At 40.1% G+C, this 19,175-nt stretch overlaps 1 protein-coding gene across 2 annotated transcripts in view; it reads right to left on the bottom strand.

Moving 5' to 3' along the window:
• Window positions 1-9,454: 9,454 nt before the first annotated feature.
• Window positions 9,455-19,175, bottom strand: part of LOC124269810 (calmodulin-like protein 7) — a 104,026-nt gene continuing 94,305 nt past the window's right edge. For both annotated transcript variants that reach the window (XM_046704847.1, XM_046704848.1), the window contains 2 exons: window positions 10,563-10,805; window positions 9,455-9,953 (listed from right to left, as the gene is read on the bottom strand). In XM_046704847.1, the coding sequence (XP_046560803.1) occupies window positions 9,928-9,953; window positions 10,563-10,805 (269 nt within the window). In that variant the 3' untranslated portion in view covers window positions 9,455-9,927. The remainder of the gene's footprint in view (window positions 9,954-10,562; window positions 10,806-19,175) is intronic.

Genomic DNA, 19,175 nt, shown 5'->3' with positions numbered 1-19,175 from the left:
AGGCTAGAACCTTATACTGGCACACACCCAGTCTCCCTTTAACACTACACTGTTTCAGTCATACTAAGGTACATGTACATGTCTACATGTGGTACACTGTAAGCTAGAACCTTATACTACAGGCTAGAACCTTATACTGGCACACACACCCAGTCTCCCTTTAACACTACACTGTTTCAGTCATACTAAGGTACATGTACATGTCTACATGTGGTACACTGTGAGTACAGGCTAGAACCTTATACTGGCACACACCCAGTCTCCCTTTAACACTACACTGTTTCAGTCATACTAAGGTACATGTACATGTCTACATGTGGTACACTGTAAGTACAGGCTAGAACCTTATACTGGCACACACCCAGTCTCCCTTTAACACTACACTGTTTCAGTCATACTAAGGTACATGTACATGTCTACATGTGGTACACTGTAAGTACAGGCTAGAACCTTATACTGGCACACACCCAGTCTCCCTTTAACACTACACTGTTTCAGTCATACTAAGGTACATGTACATGTCTACATGTGGTACACTGTGAGTACAGGCTAGAACCTTATACTGGCACACACCCAGTCTCCCTTTAACACTACACTGTTTCAGTCATACTATGGTACATGTACATGTCTACATGTGGTACACTGTGAGTACAGGCTAGAACCTTATACTGGCACACCTAGAACCTTATACAGTCTCCCTTTAACACTACACTGTTTCAGTCATACTAAGGTACATGTACATGTCTACATGTGGTACACTGTGAGTACAGCCTAGAACCTTATACTGGCACACACCCAGTCTCCCTTTAACACTACACTGTTTTAGTCATACTAAGGTACATGTACATGTCTACATGTAGTACAATGTGAGTACAGGCTAGAACCTTATACTGGCACACGTCCAGTCTCTCTTTAACACTACACTGTTTCAGTCATACTAGGGTACATGTACATGTCTACATGTGGTACACTGTAAGTACAAGCTAGAACCTTATACTGGCACACACCCAGTCTCCCTTTAACACTACACTGTTTCAGTCATACTAAGGTACATGGACATGTCTACGTGTGGTACAGAGGAATATAGAACACTGTTTGTACCTCTGCCAGCCTGGGAGACATCAGTCACGAACTCGGCCTCCTCTCGGACTTTAACATCCTTCTATCTGAGATGATCATCTTGGTGGACGTTCAGGTGAATGTTAAAATTACCTGAATCACACGTGTTGATATGCTAGTATTTTGTGTTAATCGTTATAACCCATGCTTTTCTTGGTGGTCCATGTTTCATTTCATAGTTTCAGCTCTGTTAAAACAAAATTTCAAAATGTATGGATGCCTATGTGGCTGGAAGCTTTCAAGCTTTAAGATACACCATGTTGAGGTGTCCTAGAAAATTCACTTATAAATTTGATGACATCAACTGAAACCTTACCTTTACAGCAAACACAAGGTACAGTTACCAACACAAATTATACATCTCATTTTGAAATTAGAGTTGTAGGGAAACAGTTAAAGATTTATGCCACTTTTTAAAAATATTCCATTCACACAGTCATCGAACATCGTAATTAAAAATCTTCAGAGTAACAAGCCAAGACTTCAAGCACAACATCATACGGACACCAGAAACACATTCCCATCAGATGGTAAAATAGAGCTTCACCTCACTGCCCCATCAGATGCTAACACACAGCTACACCGTACGACAACTAAAATCACATCCCCATCAGATGCTCAAATAGAGCTTCACCTCACTGCCCCATCAGATGCTAACACACAGCTACACCGTACGGCAACTAAAATCACATCCCCATCAGATGCTAAAATAGAGCTACATCTCACTGCTCTATCAGATGCTAACACACAGCTAAACCTCACGGCATCCAAAAGCACATCCCCATCAGATGCTAACATACAGTCATTTCAGGTTTATTCAAACATTCCATTTTCCAGTTATTTTGACAATATCTATTGAAAATATAGCAATGCTTTCATTTTCAACCTGCTACCTCTCACCCTTAGCCTGTTCACAGATATATTGAATTGCAACCAATGAAGTATTTCTATGGGGACATATACTACATTCACCTAATTTGTCCAAATTGCCATATTTCACGGGTTTCCAAACCCAGATTTCCCATGATTGAAATGCTCCATCACACCCACACCCGTCGTCTCTATCTACCACGGCCTACAGTCGTATAAGGTGTGGCAAGTCGATGTAAAGAGTCGCGGCCCTTACCCATGCTATTGTCTCTCCATTTACATTTTGAGCATGAAACAAAGTAAACATCTTGAATTGTGCCTGCTTTCACTCTTGTAACTGTACGTGGTTCCCCGTCAAACCGTGGTTTATTTGTTGGCCTTACTATCACTGTGGTATTCATGCTTTGTATTCATAATCTTGTGTAGTTTTTAAATGTTGACAGAAACTATCACATCTTGTATCAATAGACTTGTAACTATTTAACAAACACGTCCAATCAGTTTATTCAGTTAATTCATTTAACTGAGCATAGTCACAACTTTGTAATTGAGGACAGACAGGCAGACAGGTTTTATCCAATAGTTTAGGCCCAGTGGCCTAAAGTACAATTGAAGCTGCTGAATGACTACTATTGGTCACATGACATGATATAATAAGTTTACACGTGATTTAAAAATGGGCATCGAATGTGTTATGAAAATGGCAACAGATTTGATAATATTAGCATCATTAGAATTAAGAAGATTATACATCGTTTGTGGGGTATCATTACTATATTTTAAATACTTCTATCGACAGGCAGAAAAAGGTCCACAGACTGATCATATGTAAAATTCGTCTTCAGTTTTACCAGAAGAACAATAAGAACATGATAAATCTTCCAATATATTATTATCTTTTCTAAAACGTTGTATTTTAAGGCATGTAGAGAGATTCTAAATTTTAAAAACGAAGTAATTCAAGACTTCTCTCACAAAGGACTTTTTCATGTCAATGCAGTTCACTGATATGTGTGCTGAAGTCGACCACACTCGACTCTATACAATTACACAAGCGTCACTGATAACGACAGGGTCAAGCAGAGTTTGTAAGTATTGAGTGACTCGAATCGTCTCTCTTTAATTATATTACGTTAGCTCTTCCTGACTAAAATATATTGCAGATGATGCTGATTGCAGTTGAGCAAATCTTTATTAAAATCATCGATTGAATCTCAATTCTAGTTAATCCCAATATAACACAGGGGTGTCAGGTGGTCTATATGATGCGCTTAATAATAATCTTTTCTGTGGCAGGATAACCTCGAGGTACATATTTTCATAATTGTATGGCTCTAAATATACTCTTCGTTTAACATACAACAATGACAATGATACCACGACCAAATACATTCCTATCCCTCCTATAAGGAGAATGAAAAATATCTAATTTCAAATCATGTGTGTTTCTAGAACCACCAAAGTGTCTTTCTGTAAAACATAATCTATCTTATTCAAAGATTTGATTAGAAATACGAGGTAGTTTAAGTGAAATATGAAAACATTGTAGTTCCTTATGTAGCGAGTTCACTGAAACGGGACCATGATTTGGCTCCACGTCTCCAGCAATAACAAGAAGTAAGGCGAGGTTTGGTATTACATTAGACTCGTTGAAAGACTGTGTTAAACATACATGTAGATATATATCAACACGACTACAGCTAGTGGAACAGCAGCGTGCTCATAACACCTTTAACATAACCATCTGAAGCAGGTAGTGAATGATTGACTGGATGGAATGTTCCCTTCATCAGGTGAGTTCAAAAAACATTTATCATAGGTGAGGTGAGGTGAAATTCGGTTTAACGTCGTACTTGAGAATATTTCGCTCATATGACGACGTGCATGCGTGTGTATGTGTATGTGCAGGTGCTTGTACTAGCCCAGACTGAAGGTGGTTTTATAGTGCTAGCACACTGAGATACCATGCCGCAGTGAAGCATGAATACCCCACTCAGACACATTATACTGACTCCGAGCCAACCAGTCCTTGTTGTACCCATTCGTGTGGAGCGCCAGACAGCGACCAACAAGTACAATATTTTAACGTCTTTTGGTATGACGCGATCGGGGATCGAACCCGCGACCTTCCGCTCTCCGGACATTTATCATAATGCGCACCTATCGATGATGAATATTTCCAAACAGTGAACTAGCTGTGTGTGCTACAGGAGTGAGTGTGGAGAAAGTTACAGTAGAATTCAGACTAAATGAAGTAACGTGCAGAGATTAACATATTATGCACATTTCGACAAACAATGTTCATGAGTGCAATGAAGTTGAGTGCACTGTGACACCCACACATGGCAATTTAAAATCTAATTAGCAAGCACACGTAAAAAGTAGCTGGGCATACCATGAAATTGTATAAAATAAAAGTTATTTGAAACGTTATAAAAATAACCCTAAATACACATGTAGAAAGGCACTTTGGGTGAAATTTGATGTCAAGTGTCACGCGTGGCACGCGCATTTTGTGCACAATGAACTTGCTCACTTTTGACACTGAAGTTCACACACCTGATATTGAAAAGTGACGATCGGTAGGTTATTCTCTAGCCTCTAGTGGACAACACTTTTCAACCTAAACTGCGCGTACGTCATTCCACGGCTTACAGAAAATCAGCGTCTTCGCGCAGTGGGTATGTGCAGACTGAAATGGCCCAAAATAAAGCGGCCAGACATTTTGGTGTTCATCGAAACACGATCTCATCTCTGTGGGGATATTTTCAACACAACGGGAACACAGAAGATTAATAGTGATGAAGGCCACAACTGAAGATTAGTTGAAAACGAGTTATTTCCCCTGTAGCATGTTGCTGCAGCATCAGCCTTAACAGATTTTAACGCCTCTTGGAACAAATATAGAATATTACGGCTGGTCGCTAACTCTCTCACGCAAAGCAAAGCAAGGCAGAGCCAAGCAGAGCCAAGTTCTACTTGAAATTGTTGTTCTGTTTCAATTTGCTTTGGGTTGTCACCCGATCGTGTACACTGATAAATAACCTCACTTTATCCCTTTCACTAGTTCTAAGGCATAGAAAACACTATGCATTTCACAACAATCAAAGGATAAGATTACAATAGGGATCAGATGATAATAATGCCTTGGCCGGCTCATAGATGTTTATAATATCGACCACTGGATTGAATCGATGTCACTGTGAAATGACTGGTGCTCACTGGCAGGTTGAACCTTGACTTTCTACATCAACAATTTAACGAAACACCGTCGTTTAAAAACTAGCAGGAAATAGAATGTAAGTTTGATACTTATTGCTTGAGGAATGATTACACAATGCCATTTAGAAAGTGGTCAATTGCAACATATGTTATATTTGGGATACACATTCTCAGTCCGGGTTAGGCGGCTGACTTTGTGTGCTGGCCATTTGGTGCATGACACTGAGGGGGTGGGTTCAAAACCCGGATGGGATTCAACTCCAAAAGTACTAGAATTTGTACTTTACTGAGAAAGTGTATACCAAATATAACATATGTTTGACCACTTTCTATAATGGCATTGTGTATTTCATGGTACTTGTTGGTCCCTGCCTGGCGCTCGGGATTAATGGGTACAACCTGGACTGATCGGCTGGGAGTCAGTATAATGTGTCTGGGTGGGGTATTCAGACTTCACTGCGGCATGGTATCTCAGTGAGCTAGCACTATAAAACCACCTTAAGTCTGGGCTAATACAAGCAGCCGCACATACACATACACACGCATGTACGTCGTCAAATTAGCGAAATATTCTCAAGCACGGCGTAAAACCCAATTCCACTACCACCACCATACTATTTTTATTTTTGATCAGTGAATAATATGATGATAGTGCATCTTTTGGAAATATGGTATTCAACTTTTTCCAGATTACTTGGACATTTGAATGCTACTCCTCGCAGATGATGCGATTTTACTATGAGATACAGTCGAGGGATAACTAACACAACTCGATAATTATTGCTTGACAAATGCCATTACTAAATTCTATTTATTGAGCAAAACGCACACGATAACTGTTCTGATTTTCTACTGTATCGTGTGTCAATATCTAAAAGTTGGCTTAACTAGCTCAATGGTTAATACGTTTACAACGGACGGCACTTATGACGTCTTAATGTCGTCCACATTTCCTTGCTTATGATAAAATCCTCTCTCTCGTCATTCGTTCGCAGAATGTCAGAAACAATCTGTGGGTGTTGTGAAATGTCAGGATATTACTTTTATTGATTACAGCTTGGAAATAATTTGTGCTGACATAATTCATGTCGAAAGAAGATTAATCTTTTAAGTACTATTTTAAAAAGCGCAGCACTTCCTGGTTTTAATGCCGCCATGCACAGGTCGGGGTTTAATTTTTTTAGAAGATTTGTGGGACTGCTATTGGATGCCTTTTTGTTTTTTGTTTTGGATGTGTGGTGTTTGGGTATTTTTGGTTTTGGTTTTGTTGTCTTTTTATGATGCGTATTTTTTTTTTACCAGCGCGAACTCAAAGATGAAAAAGTCCCTAAATGCCCTTGCGCTATAGGGCCCGTAAGTAGGTCACGGCACTTCGCGAGACCTTAGTACTTTCGGTGACAAACAACGTTACATACCTTTTTGAATGTCTCATGGTTGTCAGTTGACAGTAAGGAACCGACAATCCTCGCAGGAATAACAAAGTTCCGATCTAACCATCCCCAAATTAGCCAACGGTCCGGTCTAGTAAAGTCATATTTGGTGGTCGCGCAATTTGGAAAAGAACTGGTTCTTGAATATAGGCTTGTCACCGGAAATCAGGTCCCGGAAGTAAGCTGGGCCCCCCGTCTCTCATATCGAAAGTAGCGGAAGAAGCGCCTAGCGAGACTTACAGGCCCTACTGACCAACTTTGAGCTGCATCACTGCTAAATATAACGGTCGTGGTCATATGACTACCAATACGTTCCCGAGTTGTAACCACATGATAACAAAACTAAGTAGTTATGTTAATCTTTTTCAAACATTGCAGTTTTAGTCGTAACTGTCGGGGGCGGTGGGGTAGCCGAGTGGTTACAGCGATCGAGCATTGTACCCATGTACTGGATTCCCTCACCGCCTTTGTAATAAAGGAAATACAACTGGATGTCAACCATTTGAACACATTCATACGATGATTCCCGTGGGCCCTGAAAAGGCCCTGGTCTTGCCTCCTCTACAAGGACCTCGTGCTCTTGCAGATCCCTTGGTAGTCGTGTGATATCAAACTGCGTTAAAGGAGGGTACTCATTGTTTTATTGCCTGGCTCTCGACATAAGAGTGAATGAGTGAGTGAGTGAGCGAGTATGGTTTCACGTCGCTGTTTGCAATATTCCATCAAAATCACGGTGATGACACCAGAAATGGGCTTCACGCATGTACCCGTATGGGGAATCGAACCCGGGTCTTCGGCGTGACGAGCGAACGTTTTAACCAAAAGGCTACCCCACCGCCCCTCTAGGCATAAGATAATAAACCATGTACCAGTCGGCCGTATGTTGTGCCTGAGTAGAATTCTCATGTCAAACGACATTTTATATCAGTTGGTTAGCCCTATATAACCGGCATTAATCGGGACAGGTAGCACGCACGCACGCACGCACGCACGCTCGCACGCACGCTCGCACGCACGCAGACGCGCCTCCATAATTCAGTGCAATAATCTGTACCGATGTTGGCAGGTGGGAAATCATCACATATGTTATTCGGAGGTATTTCTTGGAAACGCACAGACACGTACGCACGCACAACGCGCACACGCATACGCACACGTCCATAATCGAGTGCAATAAGATGTAACGCGATGATAAACGCCGTTTCACTTCAACACACCTCTTCCATGGTAGAGTTGCAGCTAGTCAAAGCTTTGTGTCCGCTTGTCCTGGAAAGGGATCAACAAGGTGAGTGAGTGAGTGTGGTTTTACGCCGCTTTTAGAGTGCCTGTCACATCTCGAGTGAGTGAGCGAGTTGGGTTTTACGCCGCTTTGAGCAATATTCCAGCAATATCACGGCGGGGAACACCAGAAATGGGCTTCACACATTGTACCCGTGTGGGGAATCGAACTCGGGCCTTCGACGTGACGAGCGAAAGCTTTAACCACATGGCTTCCCAACCGCCCCTAAAGGTGAGTGCTTTCAGTCTCGGGATGTGATGGGGCGGTGGAATAGGCTAGTGGTTAAAGCGTTCGGCCGTTACGCCGAAGACCCGGTGTAACAGGCCAGAGTATACCCCTGTCCCAGACTATACCCGGGGTTAAACTGGGCTAGCCCAGACTATACCCCAGGTATAATCTGGGCTGGCCTAGTTTATACCCCGGGGTATATTCTGAACTAGGCCATAGTATACCCCCTAGCCCAGATTATACCCCTACAGAAAACAAGTGATTAAGGATACTGCTATAATTTTATTGTACTTCTCACACAATTAAACACTGGTTGCAACATTGAAATGGTCCGATACATTTTCCAGATACAAAGCATAATCAGTGTGAGTTTTCAAGCTGAAGCTGGCAGGGTACTTCAGCCATTGCATTGACTGACCAACTGCACTGTAAATATAAATGTCACATTTTAACAGACTGGCTGTTGACATAACTTCTGATGCCCACACCATCTCGGGAAATTCCCGAATTAGTGAAGTACTCATTGACATGTTGGTTCAGGAAATGTTTTAGTTCATCATTAATGTCATTGTTCATATGCTGAACCACTCGATCTCGGATAGTGCTGTGACTGTCTTCGGATCCTGTCAGGCTGTAACTGATGCAGCGGAAGTAACAGTTGCCGTCGCCTTTGGTTCTGTATGTCCGTTGGGGTGCTGTCAAGTCGATTCCCCACATGGGTACAATGTGTGAAGCCCATTTCTGGTGTCCCCCGCCGTGATATTGCTGGAATATTGCTCAAAGCGGCGTAAAACCAAACTCACTCACTCACTCGAGATGTGACAAGCACTCTGATGAATCTGGAATCAATTGTTTGCCTGCTGTGTGAGACACCCTTCTAAACGAAACTTGTTCTAAACTTCTCACCTGGATTGTTAATTGTCCCGTTGCTCTGGCTTGGTTTTCTTTTATTCCAAAATAGTCATGCCTAGACATTAAGTTTTGAGTGCTAACGCTGTCATGATCATCACTACAGGATGCTGAGAAGTATAACTCTTGTACCCTTCTTTCCCGACCACCCCTAAAATCCTTCAGCCGTACCCTCCCAATCCGATCACAAGCAAATCCCACGTAAGAGGCGACTAAGGGGATCGGGTTGTCAGGCTTGCTGACTTGGTTGGCAAATGTCATCGGTTCCCAATTGCGCAGATCGATGCTCATGCTGTTGATCACTGGATTGTCTGGTCCAGACTCGATTATTTACGGCCGGCCGCCATATAGCTGGAATATTGCTGACTGGGACGTAAAAACAAACAAACAAAATCCATCAAGTCTTCGGCTTTATTTGAAGTTTGCGTGCACATATCAAATATGACAAAACAACAAATGCTTACAAAGAGAATACAGGCGTTGTAAAGTGTTCATGAAGAAACAGGCCGGAGAAACGCCATTGAAAACAACTAAGATAAAACAAATAACGTATATAATAATAATGATGATAATAATAATAATGAAAATAATAATAAATCAATCAACCATCACAACCAGAGGACTGCGATCAGAGGTAGAAGATAACATAATGTCAAGGACCTAAGGGAGATAATTTGTCATTGGAATGTGCTTTGTCTTATAACTTGTTTCGGTTGAATCTAGTACAGTACTGGTAGGGCCACAGTCAGGAGACGGTTTCCATGACAACGGTTGACAAGGACACGGCACCACTACTGACGGCGTGGCTATATCGAGGTAGCGTTCTAACACCACACGGACATGTTGTGTGACGCCACTTCCTTCACGTCATCACTGCCCATAGATGACCTTGTACTCTGAAAAGGAGAGAGAACATAACGTTAGAAATACACTATTGACGAGTTGTTTGACACAGGAGTGAGTGAGTGAGTTACGCCGCTTATCTATATTGCAGCAATACTACAACGACTGTGAGGATCATGACAAAAAGGACTTACACTCTACCATGTCTACGAAGGGCTTCCGTGACAGAACGCGGAGCCGTACAACCTATATAAAGCAAGGATAACTACGCAAATAGAAATAGTTCTTGACGTTTTAATGGCGATGGGGTAGTCTTGTGGTTAAAGCGTTCGCTGGTCACGCCGAAGGCCCGGGTTCAAATTTGGTACAATGTGTGAAACCCATTTCTGGTGTGATATTGCTGGAATATTTCTAAAAGCGGCGTAGAACCATACTCAGTCAGTCAGTCAGTCTTGACGTTTTAAGATATTTTCTCAATAAAAGCTGACCATCATATTATATATGTATATCTAGACATGGAACTCGTCAAAAATAGAAAAAAATCCCATAATTATGCAGTATCTTGTAATCAGTAATCTGATTACAGTGCGGAGAGTTTCTGGACCTGGGGGTTTCCAGAAGAAAATTGCAACGTGTTTATGACAGTAATGACAGATTCTCACCGTCCCAGTCTAGCTTGTCGTCTCCATTCTTGTCGTTGCTGAGGTAGTACCCGGACACCTGGGCATCGGCCTGCTCCTCGGGGGTGCCTATGTGACGGGCGATTGTCATGAGTTCATCACGAGTGACGAAGTCGTCCCCGTTTGTGTTGTCCAGGTTGAACCACTCTTTCGCGTTCTCCTCGGAGTAGTCCGGCGTGATGACGTTCTTCACGTACTCAGGCACGAAGTCGATGATGCCGTCACCTGGAGAAGAAGTAGCAGTTGTTACATTCAACACCGGCAACGCCGCCATTAGTTGAATAAATGAGTAAGTGGGTGAGTTGGCTGTTTAGTCGACATTTCAGTTATATGACGTGGGAGGAATGCCCCAATTGAATGAGTGAGTGAGTGAGTGAATTGGGTATATATCTAGAACGTCATACTAGTGCATTTGGATGTTTAGCATTGAACGAGAAGATGTCATGAGAGCAGAAAAACTGCCCCTATGACATCTTCGAGTTAAATACAAAACATCCAAATGCACCAGTATGACGTTCTATATTTATTATATACCGTCTTATCTTGCATTAGTCTGTTACCCAATAAAACAAATCATAGCGTATCGATACATATTTTCACGCCTCTCGTTACTTCCGTATTCAGGTTAGTTTGACATTAGGTATCACTCCGCGCGTGGGCGGCTCACGCAACCGACCTAAATCATACATTCCTCCGCATGACGTCATGAATCAAGTCCCCCTTTCACAACCTACCATAGGCAAAACAATGAAACCATTCTAATGAAATCCATTCACATTTTAATACATACAGACTTGTATGAAGGAACGAACAAGCTATTTGACTTTCAAATCGATCTGTGCCGAGCTTTGGAGAAAGTAGAAAGTAGGGTTCAGTACGGAACCTGGGGTGCAATAGGGTATTTGACCACGTCATCCGTATTGCACCCGTGTACTACTATCCTAAGTCTACATGGGTTTATAATAAAACGCTGCTTTCACTATATTCCAGCTATAACATGGCATGCCGAGTAGGGGCAAACCCTCAGTTGAACGAACGAATGAATAACGTCGATTTCGACATTTCAGTTACATCACAGCATATAAAGTGGGATCAATGCTCATTTGAATAAATAAGTGAATGATATATATATTTCAACATATTTCAATTATATCACGGCATATGTGGTAGCAAAGCCTCAGTTAAAATGAATAAGTTGGGTATAACGTTGCTTTCGCCATATTTCAGTTGTATCACGGCACATCACGTGAGAGGAACGTCCGAGGAAAGTGAATGAGCGAGTCGCCGCTGTCAACATTCAGTAATTTCAGTGATACGTAAAATTCATCAGTGATGAATACCTGAAATGAGTCTAACGCCCCTGGAACATAACTCAGTTATATATATTATATACTACCCTTCAAAAGTTTAGACTCACTTACAGCACTCACTATATGTTATGTATATATGCATGGTTACATCGAAGATGAATTTCTCCACTAACTTGGGGGAACCAACTGCAAACCTTATGCAGATGAATTGCACGAGGATCATGCATCAAATTGCTGTAAATCATGTGCAAATATCGTGGATCTGAACAGCGACGTTTTGGTGTAAAGTCTTGAGTTTAATCATTTATTGAACTCATGACAATAATCTTTTCAACCTTACAAACGTGTTTTACAATACATCAGTTCATGTGTAAACAGTACCTTTAAACAATAGGGAACGTTTTGCAAAATTTATTTTAGAACAGTTGACATAAGTAAATGGCTACATTTACACTAGCGAGTCTAAACTTTTGATAGGGAGTAAATATAAAGTACTACAAAGTCTGACGTGACGCTGGTTTATTGTGATATGAAAGATCATAATCACTGTGAATCTGTAACATATGTGACATTTGGGATTACACTTTCTTAGTAAAGTAAAGATTCTAGTACTTTTGTTGGGTTGAGTTCCATCCGGGATTCGAACCCACACCCTGTGAATCTAAAATTGAACCAACGCACACCAATTCCCGCGCTTCGTACCATACAATGGTCAGTTCAAAGTCCATAAATTTATTGATCACATCGAGTAGGTGAAGTTTACACATCTACTAAATTAGTGACCGAATTTAGGTCGTATGGGCGAGCTCATACATAGGACTTAACAAAATGAGACAAACATATTTTTTTATGTGTCGATGCTTTTGAGTCTTTGAAGGTTGGTAATTTCATTTTCAAACGACACTTCAATATTCATTGAAAAATATTCATACCCCTGAAAAACCCAGCGGGTTTCCGAGTCGCAATCCAATTAAACAAGATTTTGAAACAAAGGGTGCAGATCACATCCTACTCCAACTCGTCAAAGTGTCCATTTACAGTGAGTGAGTGAGTTTAGTTTTACGCCGCACTCAACAATATTCCAACTATATGGCGGCAGTCTGTAAATAATCCAGTATGGACCAGACAATCCAGTGATCAACAGCATGAGCATCGATCTACGCAATTGGGAACCATTGACATGTGTCAACAAGGTCAGCGAGCCTGACCACCCGATCCCGTTAGTCGCCTCTACGACAAGCATGGGTTACTGAAGATCAATCCTAACCCGGACCTTCACTGGTCTCCATTTACAGCAATTTGATTAAAGATAATTCATTTGGTATTGACAGTACACCTACTCAATAAGCTGAGATAACTTTATCAGAAATTATTTTGTTCCGTATATTTTTGTGAAGAGCATACACTAGAATACCACGAAAAAACAAGGAACAACAATTACTTATGATAAACAATGCAGACATCAGTCTGAAACTGGAAAAAACCATGCTTTCATCTTAGCGATTAATATTCACCGTGTTCGCCCTGTCACTGTGTGTAAAACTTAACAGCATTTTTCGTTGAGTAAGTCCGCGATGTTAATGTGATTTGGTTTTTTCTGCCACTCACTTTTCATCAACATCTTGAACAATAACTTGAACTGAAGTGTTAACGTTGTAAAAAACGTGTAAGCTCAAAGATATGTACATACTCATAAAGTCACTCAAATGTCTCCAAGATGACTTTAGCCATCACGTTCAACGAAAAGTGTAAACATGTTCAAACTTTAACGCGTGAAGCGTTTAATACATTATGACCAGGAAGATGTTTCTTACCGACTTGACGTCATATCTGACAAAGCTCTAATCCTTTGAAGTCTTAGTTAAGCTTATTTGAACATATATCTACAATAACTTGACAACGAGAGTATTGAAAACATTACTTACTTTGGTAAATGTTGCAAAGTTTGAAACCAAACACTAAGTAATCCGATTTACACTTTCACACCATGTCTGTCATGTCACTGCTTGGATAATTCGGCAGAGTGGGTAGGAAGCTCACGCACAGGGATGATGTTAGTATTTTGATCATTCATAGACACGTTTTTGCTTATTTACTGGGAGAACATTTGTAGGCGATCATTTACAGACAGAACTTTATCAGTGATTTTACTTTAATCATTCAGAAAAAGAACCTTGATCATATATCAGACAGACCGATATCATTTTATAGACTGATTTGAGACAGAACCTCCATAATTTACAGTAAAACCTTCATCATTTACAGACAGAACTCCATAACAGTAAAACCTTCATCATTTACAGACAGAACCTCCATCATTTACAGTATTCATCATTTACACAGACAGACAGGATTTATACCTCCTTCATCATTTACAGACAGAACCTCCATTATTTACCTTAAAACCGTTCATCATTTACAGACAGAACCTCCATCATTTACAGTAAAACCTTCATCATTTACAGACAGAACCTCCATCCAGACCATCATTTACAGTAAAACCATCATCAACATCATTTAAACCTCCATCATTTACAGACAGAACCTCCATCATTTACAGTAAGAACCCTCCATCATTTACAGTAAAAACCTTCATCATTTACAGACAGAACCTCCATCATTTACAGTAAAAACCTTCATCATTTACAGACAGAACCTCCATCATTTACAGTAAAAACCTTCATCATTTACAATAAAAACCTTCATCATTTACAGACAGAACCTCCATCATTTACAGTAAAAACCTTCATCATTTACAGACAGAACCTCCATCATTTACAGTAAAAACCTTCATCATTTACAGACAGAACCTCCATCATTTACAGTAAAAACCTTCATCATTTACAGACAGAACCTCCATCATTTACAGTAAAACCTTCATCATTTACAGACAGACAGACCTCCATCATTTACAGTCATTTAAAACCTCCATCATTTACAGACAGAACCTCCATCATTTACAGTAAAACCTTTTACATCATTTTACAGACAGAACCTCCATCATTTACAGTAAAACCTTCATCATTTACAGACAGAACCTCCATCATTTACAGTAAAACCTTCATCATTTACAGACAGAACCTCCATCATTTACAGACAGTAAAAAACCTTCATCATTTACAGACAGAACCTCCATCATTTACAGTAAAACCTTCATCATTTACAGACAGAACCTCCATCATTTACAGTAAAACCTTCATCATTTACAGACAGAACCTCCATCATTTTACAGTAAAACCTTCATCATTTTACAGACAGAACCTCCATCATTTACATCATTTACAGTAAAACCTTCATCATTTACAGACAGAACCTCCATCATTTACAGTAAAACCTTCATCATTTACAGACAGAACCTCCATCATTTACAGTAAAACCTCTTCATCCATTTTTACAGACAGAACCTCCATCATTTACAGTAAAAACCTTCATCATTTACAGACAGAACCTCCATCATTTACAGTAAAAACCTTCATCATTTACAGACAGAACCTCCATCATTTACAGTAAAAACCTTCATCATTTACAGACAGAACCTCCATCATTTACAGTAAAAACCTTCATCATTTACAGACAGAACCTCCATCATTTACAGTAAAAACCTTCATCATTTACAGACAGAACCTCCATTTACATTTACAGTAAAACCTTCATCATTTATCATTTACAGACAGAACCTCCATCATTTACAGTAAAACCTTCATCATTTACAGACAGAACCTCCATCATTTACAGTAAAACCTTCATCATTTACAGACAGAACCTCCATAATTTACAGTAAAACCTTCATCATTTACAGACAGAACCTCCATCATTTACAGTAAAAACCTTCATCATTTACAGACAGAACCTCCATCATTTACAGTAAAAACCTTCATCATTTACAGACAGAACCTCCATCATTTACAGTAAAAACCTTCATCATTTACAGACAGAACCTCCATCATTTACAGTAAAAACCTTCATTTTTACAGTCCAAACAGTAAAAACCTTCATCATTTACAGACAGAACCTCCATCATTTACATCATTTACAGAAAACCTTCATCAGTTTACAGACAGAACCTCCATCATTTACAGACAAAACCTCCATCATTTACAGACAGGTAAAACCTTCATCATTTACAGACAGAACCTCCATCATTTACAGTAAAACCTCCATCATTTACAGTCAAACCTCCATCATTTACAGTAAAAACCTTCATCATTTACAGACAGAACCTCCATCATTTACAGTAAAAACCTTCATCATTTACAGACAGAACCTCCATCATTTACAGTAAAAACCTTCATCATTTACAGACAGAACCTCCATCATTTACAGTAAAAACCTTCATCATTTACAGACAGAACCTCCATAATTTACAGTAAAACCTTCATCATTTACAGACAGAACCTCCATCATTTACAGTAAAACCTTCATCATTTACAGACCTCCAGAACACTCCATCATTTACAGTAAAATTTACAGTCAAAACCTTCATCATTTACAGACAGAACCTCCATCATTTACAGTAAAAACCTTCATCATTTACAGACAGAACCTCCATCATTTACAGTAAAAACCTTCATCATTTACAGACAGAACCTCCATCATTTACAGTAAAAACCTTCATCATTTACAGACAGAACCTCCATCATTTACAGTAAAAACCTTCATCATTTAGCTATGCACTTTGAAGACAAAGGGAAACAGGAAAGTATTGACAATTACGTGAGACCCACGACAGACACCGGGTTTCGATGTGTCCTCCGATAGCCATGAAACTATTTCCCATATGGATTCCTGACGGTTCCGACCAAGGTTCTGTTGGATTGACTGAGTCAAACCGAATAGTCTGTATCATTGTAAAGATTGTAAGTCAACGTTACAAGTATCGGAGATACGAATAGATAGTGATAAGATCGCTTTGTGAAACGGCCCCTACTGTTAGCAACGTGGCGTCATGCATGTGCACGACGTCATCCATTGATCAAGACAACAGTTATCGGTAAATTGAATAATTAGCTAGATATATCTTCTCGGATATATGCATAATGGATGTCATGTCCCCTGAAGTATTGCTGAAATTCCCTCAGCATGGCTCAAATAGTAAATGCATATGTTCCTCGTCCACTGTATGCTCTTCTTAAAATGCCGTGCCTGAGATGATGTGTATGATGACGTCCCATAAAGTGAGTGAGTGAGTTTTTAGTTTTAGGCCACACCCAGCAATTTTCCAGCTATATGGCGGCGGTCTGTAAATAATCGAGTCTGGACCAGACAATCCAGCGATCAACAGCATGAGCATCGATCAACGCAGTTGGGTACCCATGACATGTATCAACCAAGTCAGCGAGCTTGACCAACCGATCCCGTTAGTGAGCTTCGTACTACAAGCATGACCAACCCGATCCCGTTAGTCCCACTTTGTACTACAAGCATGGGTTACTGAAGACCAATTCTAACCTGGATCTTCAAGAGTGGTTAGTACAAAGCTTACTTTACCTGGAAGTTATACGTGCCTGCTCATGTCACGCCATTGGCCATGTCAATGATAATTAGCTGGAATGTAAAACTCGCCCAGATCCCGTAAGACTGATCTGATTGTAACTCAATGGAATGTTTTACTGTTACATATTCTTCCTGAAACATCCTGGACCGATGCTGCTGAGAACACCACTATCCGAATGAATGTTTCACTACTCACACATGGCCGTGAGAGGGAATTTAGATGAATGACCACAGCTTCAAGACTCTGTCCAGATTGAAATGTTCTGTTAATGGATATGGTGACAAGTGTCTCGATATCCTTTTGTCGCCGTTAAAACAGCACAATAACACAGCAAGACCAACACGTTTGTATCAAATGATTTGTTGGTGACACTCAAACACGGACTCGTCTACAGAGACCCATAACCAAACAGACAAGAGGAACCACTTCTAGCAATCTATTGAATCAAATCCTGGAGTTATCTAAGCGACTGGTTCTGTCAGTTAAAACTCTATTGATGGACTGGTTGGCGGTATTTGCCGAGTTGCACTTGAGAAGCACTCCACTGAATATTGCTTCCATCGGTCTAGTCAACTACTTGTCCTACTCAAGAGGAAGAGACTTTATTACGTTTATTGCTTCCGGGTAAAGTCGTGAATTGATATTATTGAAGTGCTGTAATATCATTAACATTCTGATCATATCATTTTATTCCCACGCTTTCCAATCTTCCGAAAAAATTCTAAACAAGTTTCAAGTAATAATTAATTTTTATATCCAGGAAATGTAATTGATTGCACTGAATGGAGACACGAGGTCGATATTTCTTAAGAAATGCAACACGAAAATAGGGTAAATATTATAATCGGTTCTTAAACACTATGAAAGGAGGAATTGCGTTCCACATTATAAGGATCAGCAAATATTATGCTCAACCATTTAAACAGATACATTTGTCTAAAAAGGAGTCTCTGAAATGAAATACCCCTTTGTTCGATTTTCTTCATGTTCTTGTTCACAATATATTGAACTGAACTGAATGGAAACTATAATGTATATTTTGACGTCAATGGAGGTATGGGACATTTATTTACATAACTCTTAGCAGTATTCCAGAAATTACTTGAGAAATACACACACGTCGTTCAATGACCATATGTTTGGCCTCCAACTAGGTTGCCCCTGTTTCAAGAGCAAATGCGTCTCGAAGACTATAATGGCTGAAGAAACATTATGACTGAACGTCCTTCCATACACAGCGCTATTACTCAGCACTGCTACTCGTCAGAGTTACTTTAGAGTTAGAGGCAAGATGCCCCAATGAATGGCAGGCAAAGCCACAGAAACAACAACACTGAAAATCCTTTTTATCCAACACTTGGAATGTGCAGAAAAGAGGGAAAATGAAGAACCAAAGACGGTAGACATAAAGATAATTAACTTGTCCAGGCGCTCTTTAACGGAATATGAAATTACAATATTAAATAGGGGACTCAAATTTACACCTACCCCAAAATCAAGTAACTGCAATGAAGTGAAAGAAGACTTAACTGAATTCTGCAGAAAACTCCGAGATGAGGAATACTTTTTCGAGTGTGAAAATGGGAATCCCTAGTTAGAAATAAAAGTTTTTGGTGCGCCAAAAAGGGACAAAACAAACATTTGGATAATTTTGTGGATCAAATAAACAGTTATCCAATAATTCCTAACACAAGCAAGAAACACTCTAATATAACCAGCAAACAGAGATTCTTTAAACTCTTTGGCCAATGATCCGAACATCATAATAAAAGAGGCTGACAAAGGCGGAGC

The sequence above is a fragment of the Haliotis rubra genome, unplaced genomic scaffold (assembly GCF_003918875.1).
Source record: "Haliotis rubra isolate DU_JTF1 unplaced genomic scaffold, ASM391887v1 Scf1479, whole genome shotgun sequence".
NCBI classification, from domain to species: domain Eukaryota; kingdom Metazoa; phylum Mollusca; class Gastropoda; order Lepetellida; family Haliotidae; genus Haliotis; species Haliotis rubra.
The sequence above is the reverse complement of the archived record's forward strand: the minus strand, read 5'-3'. Positions and strand labels throughout refer to the sequence as shown.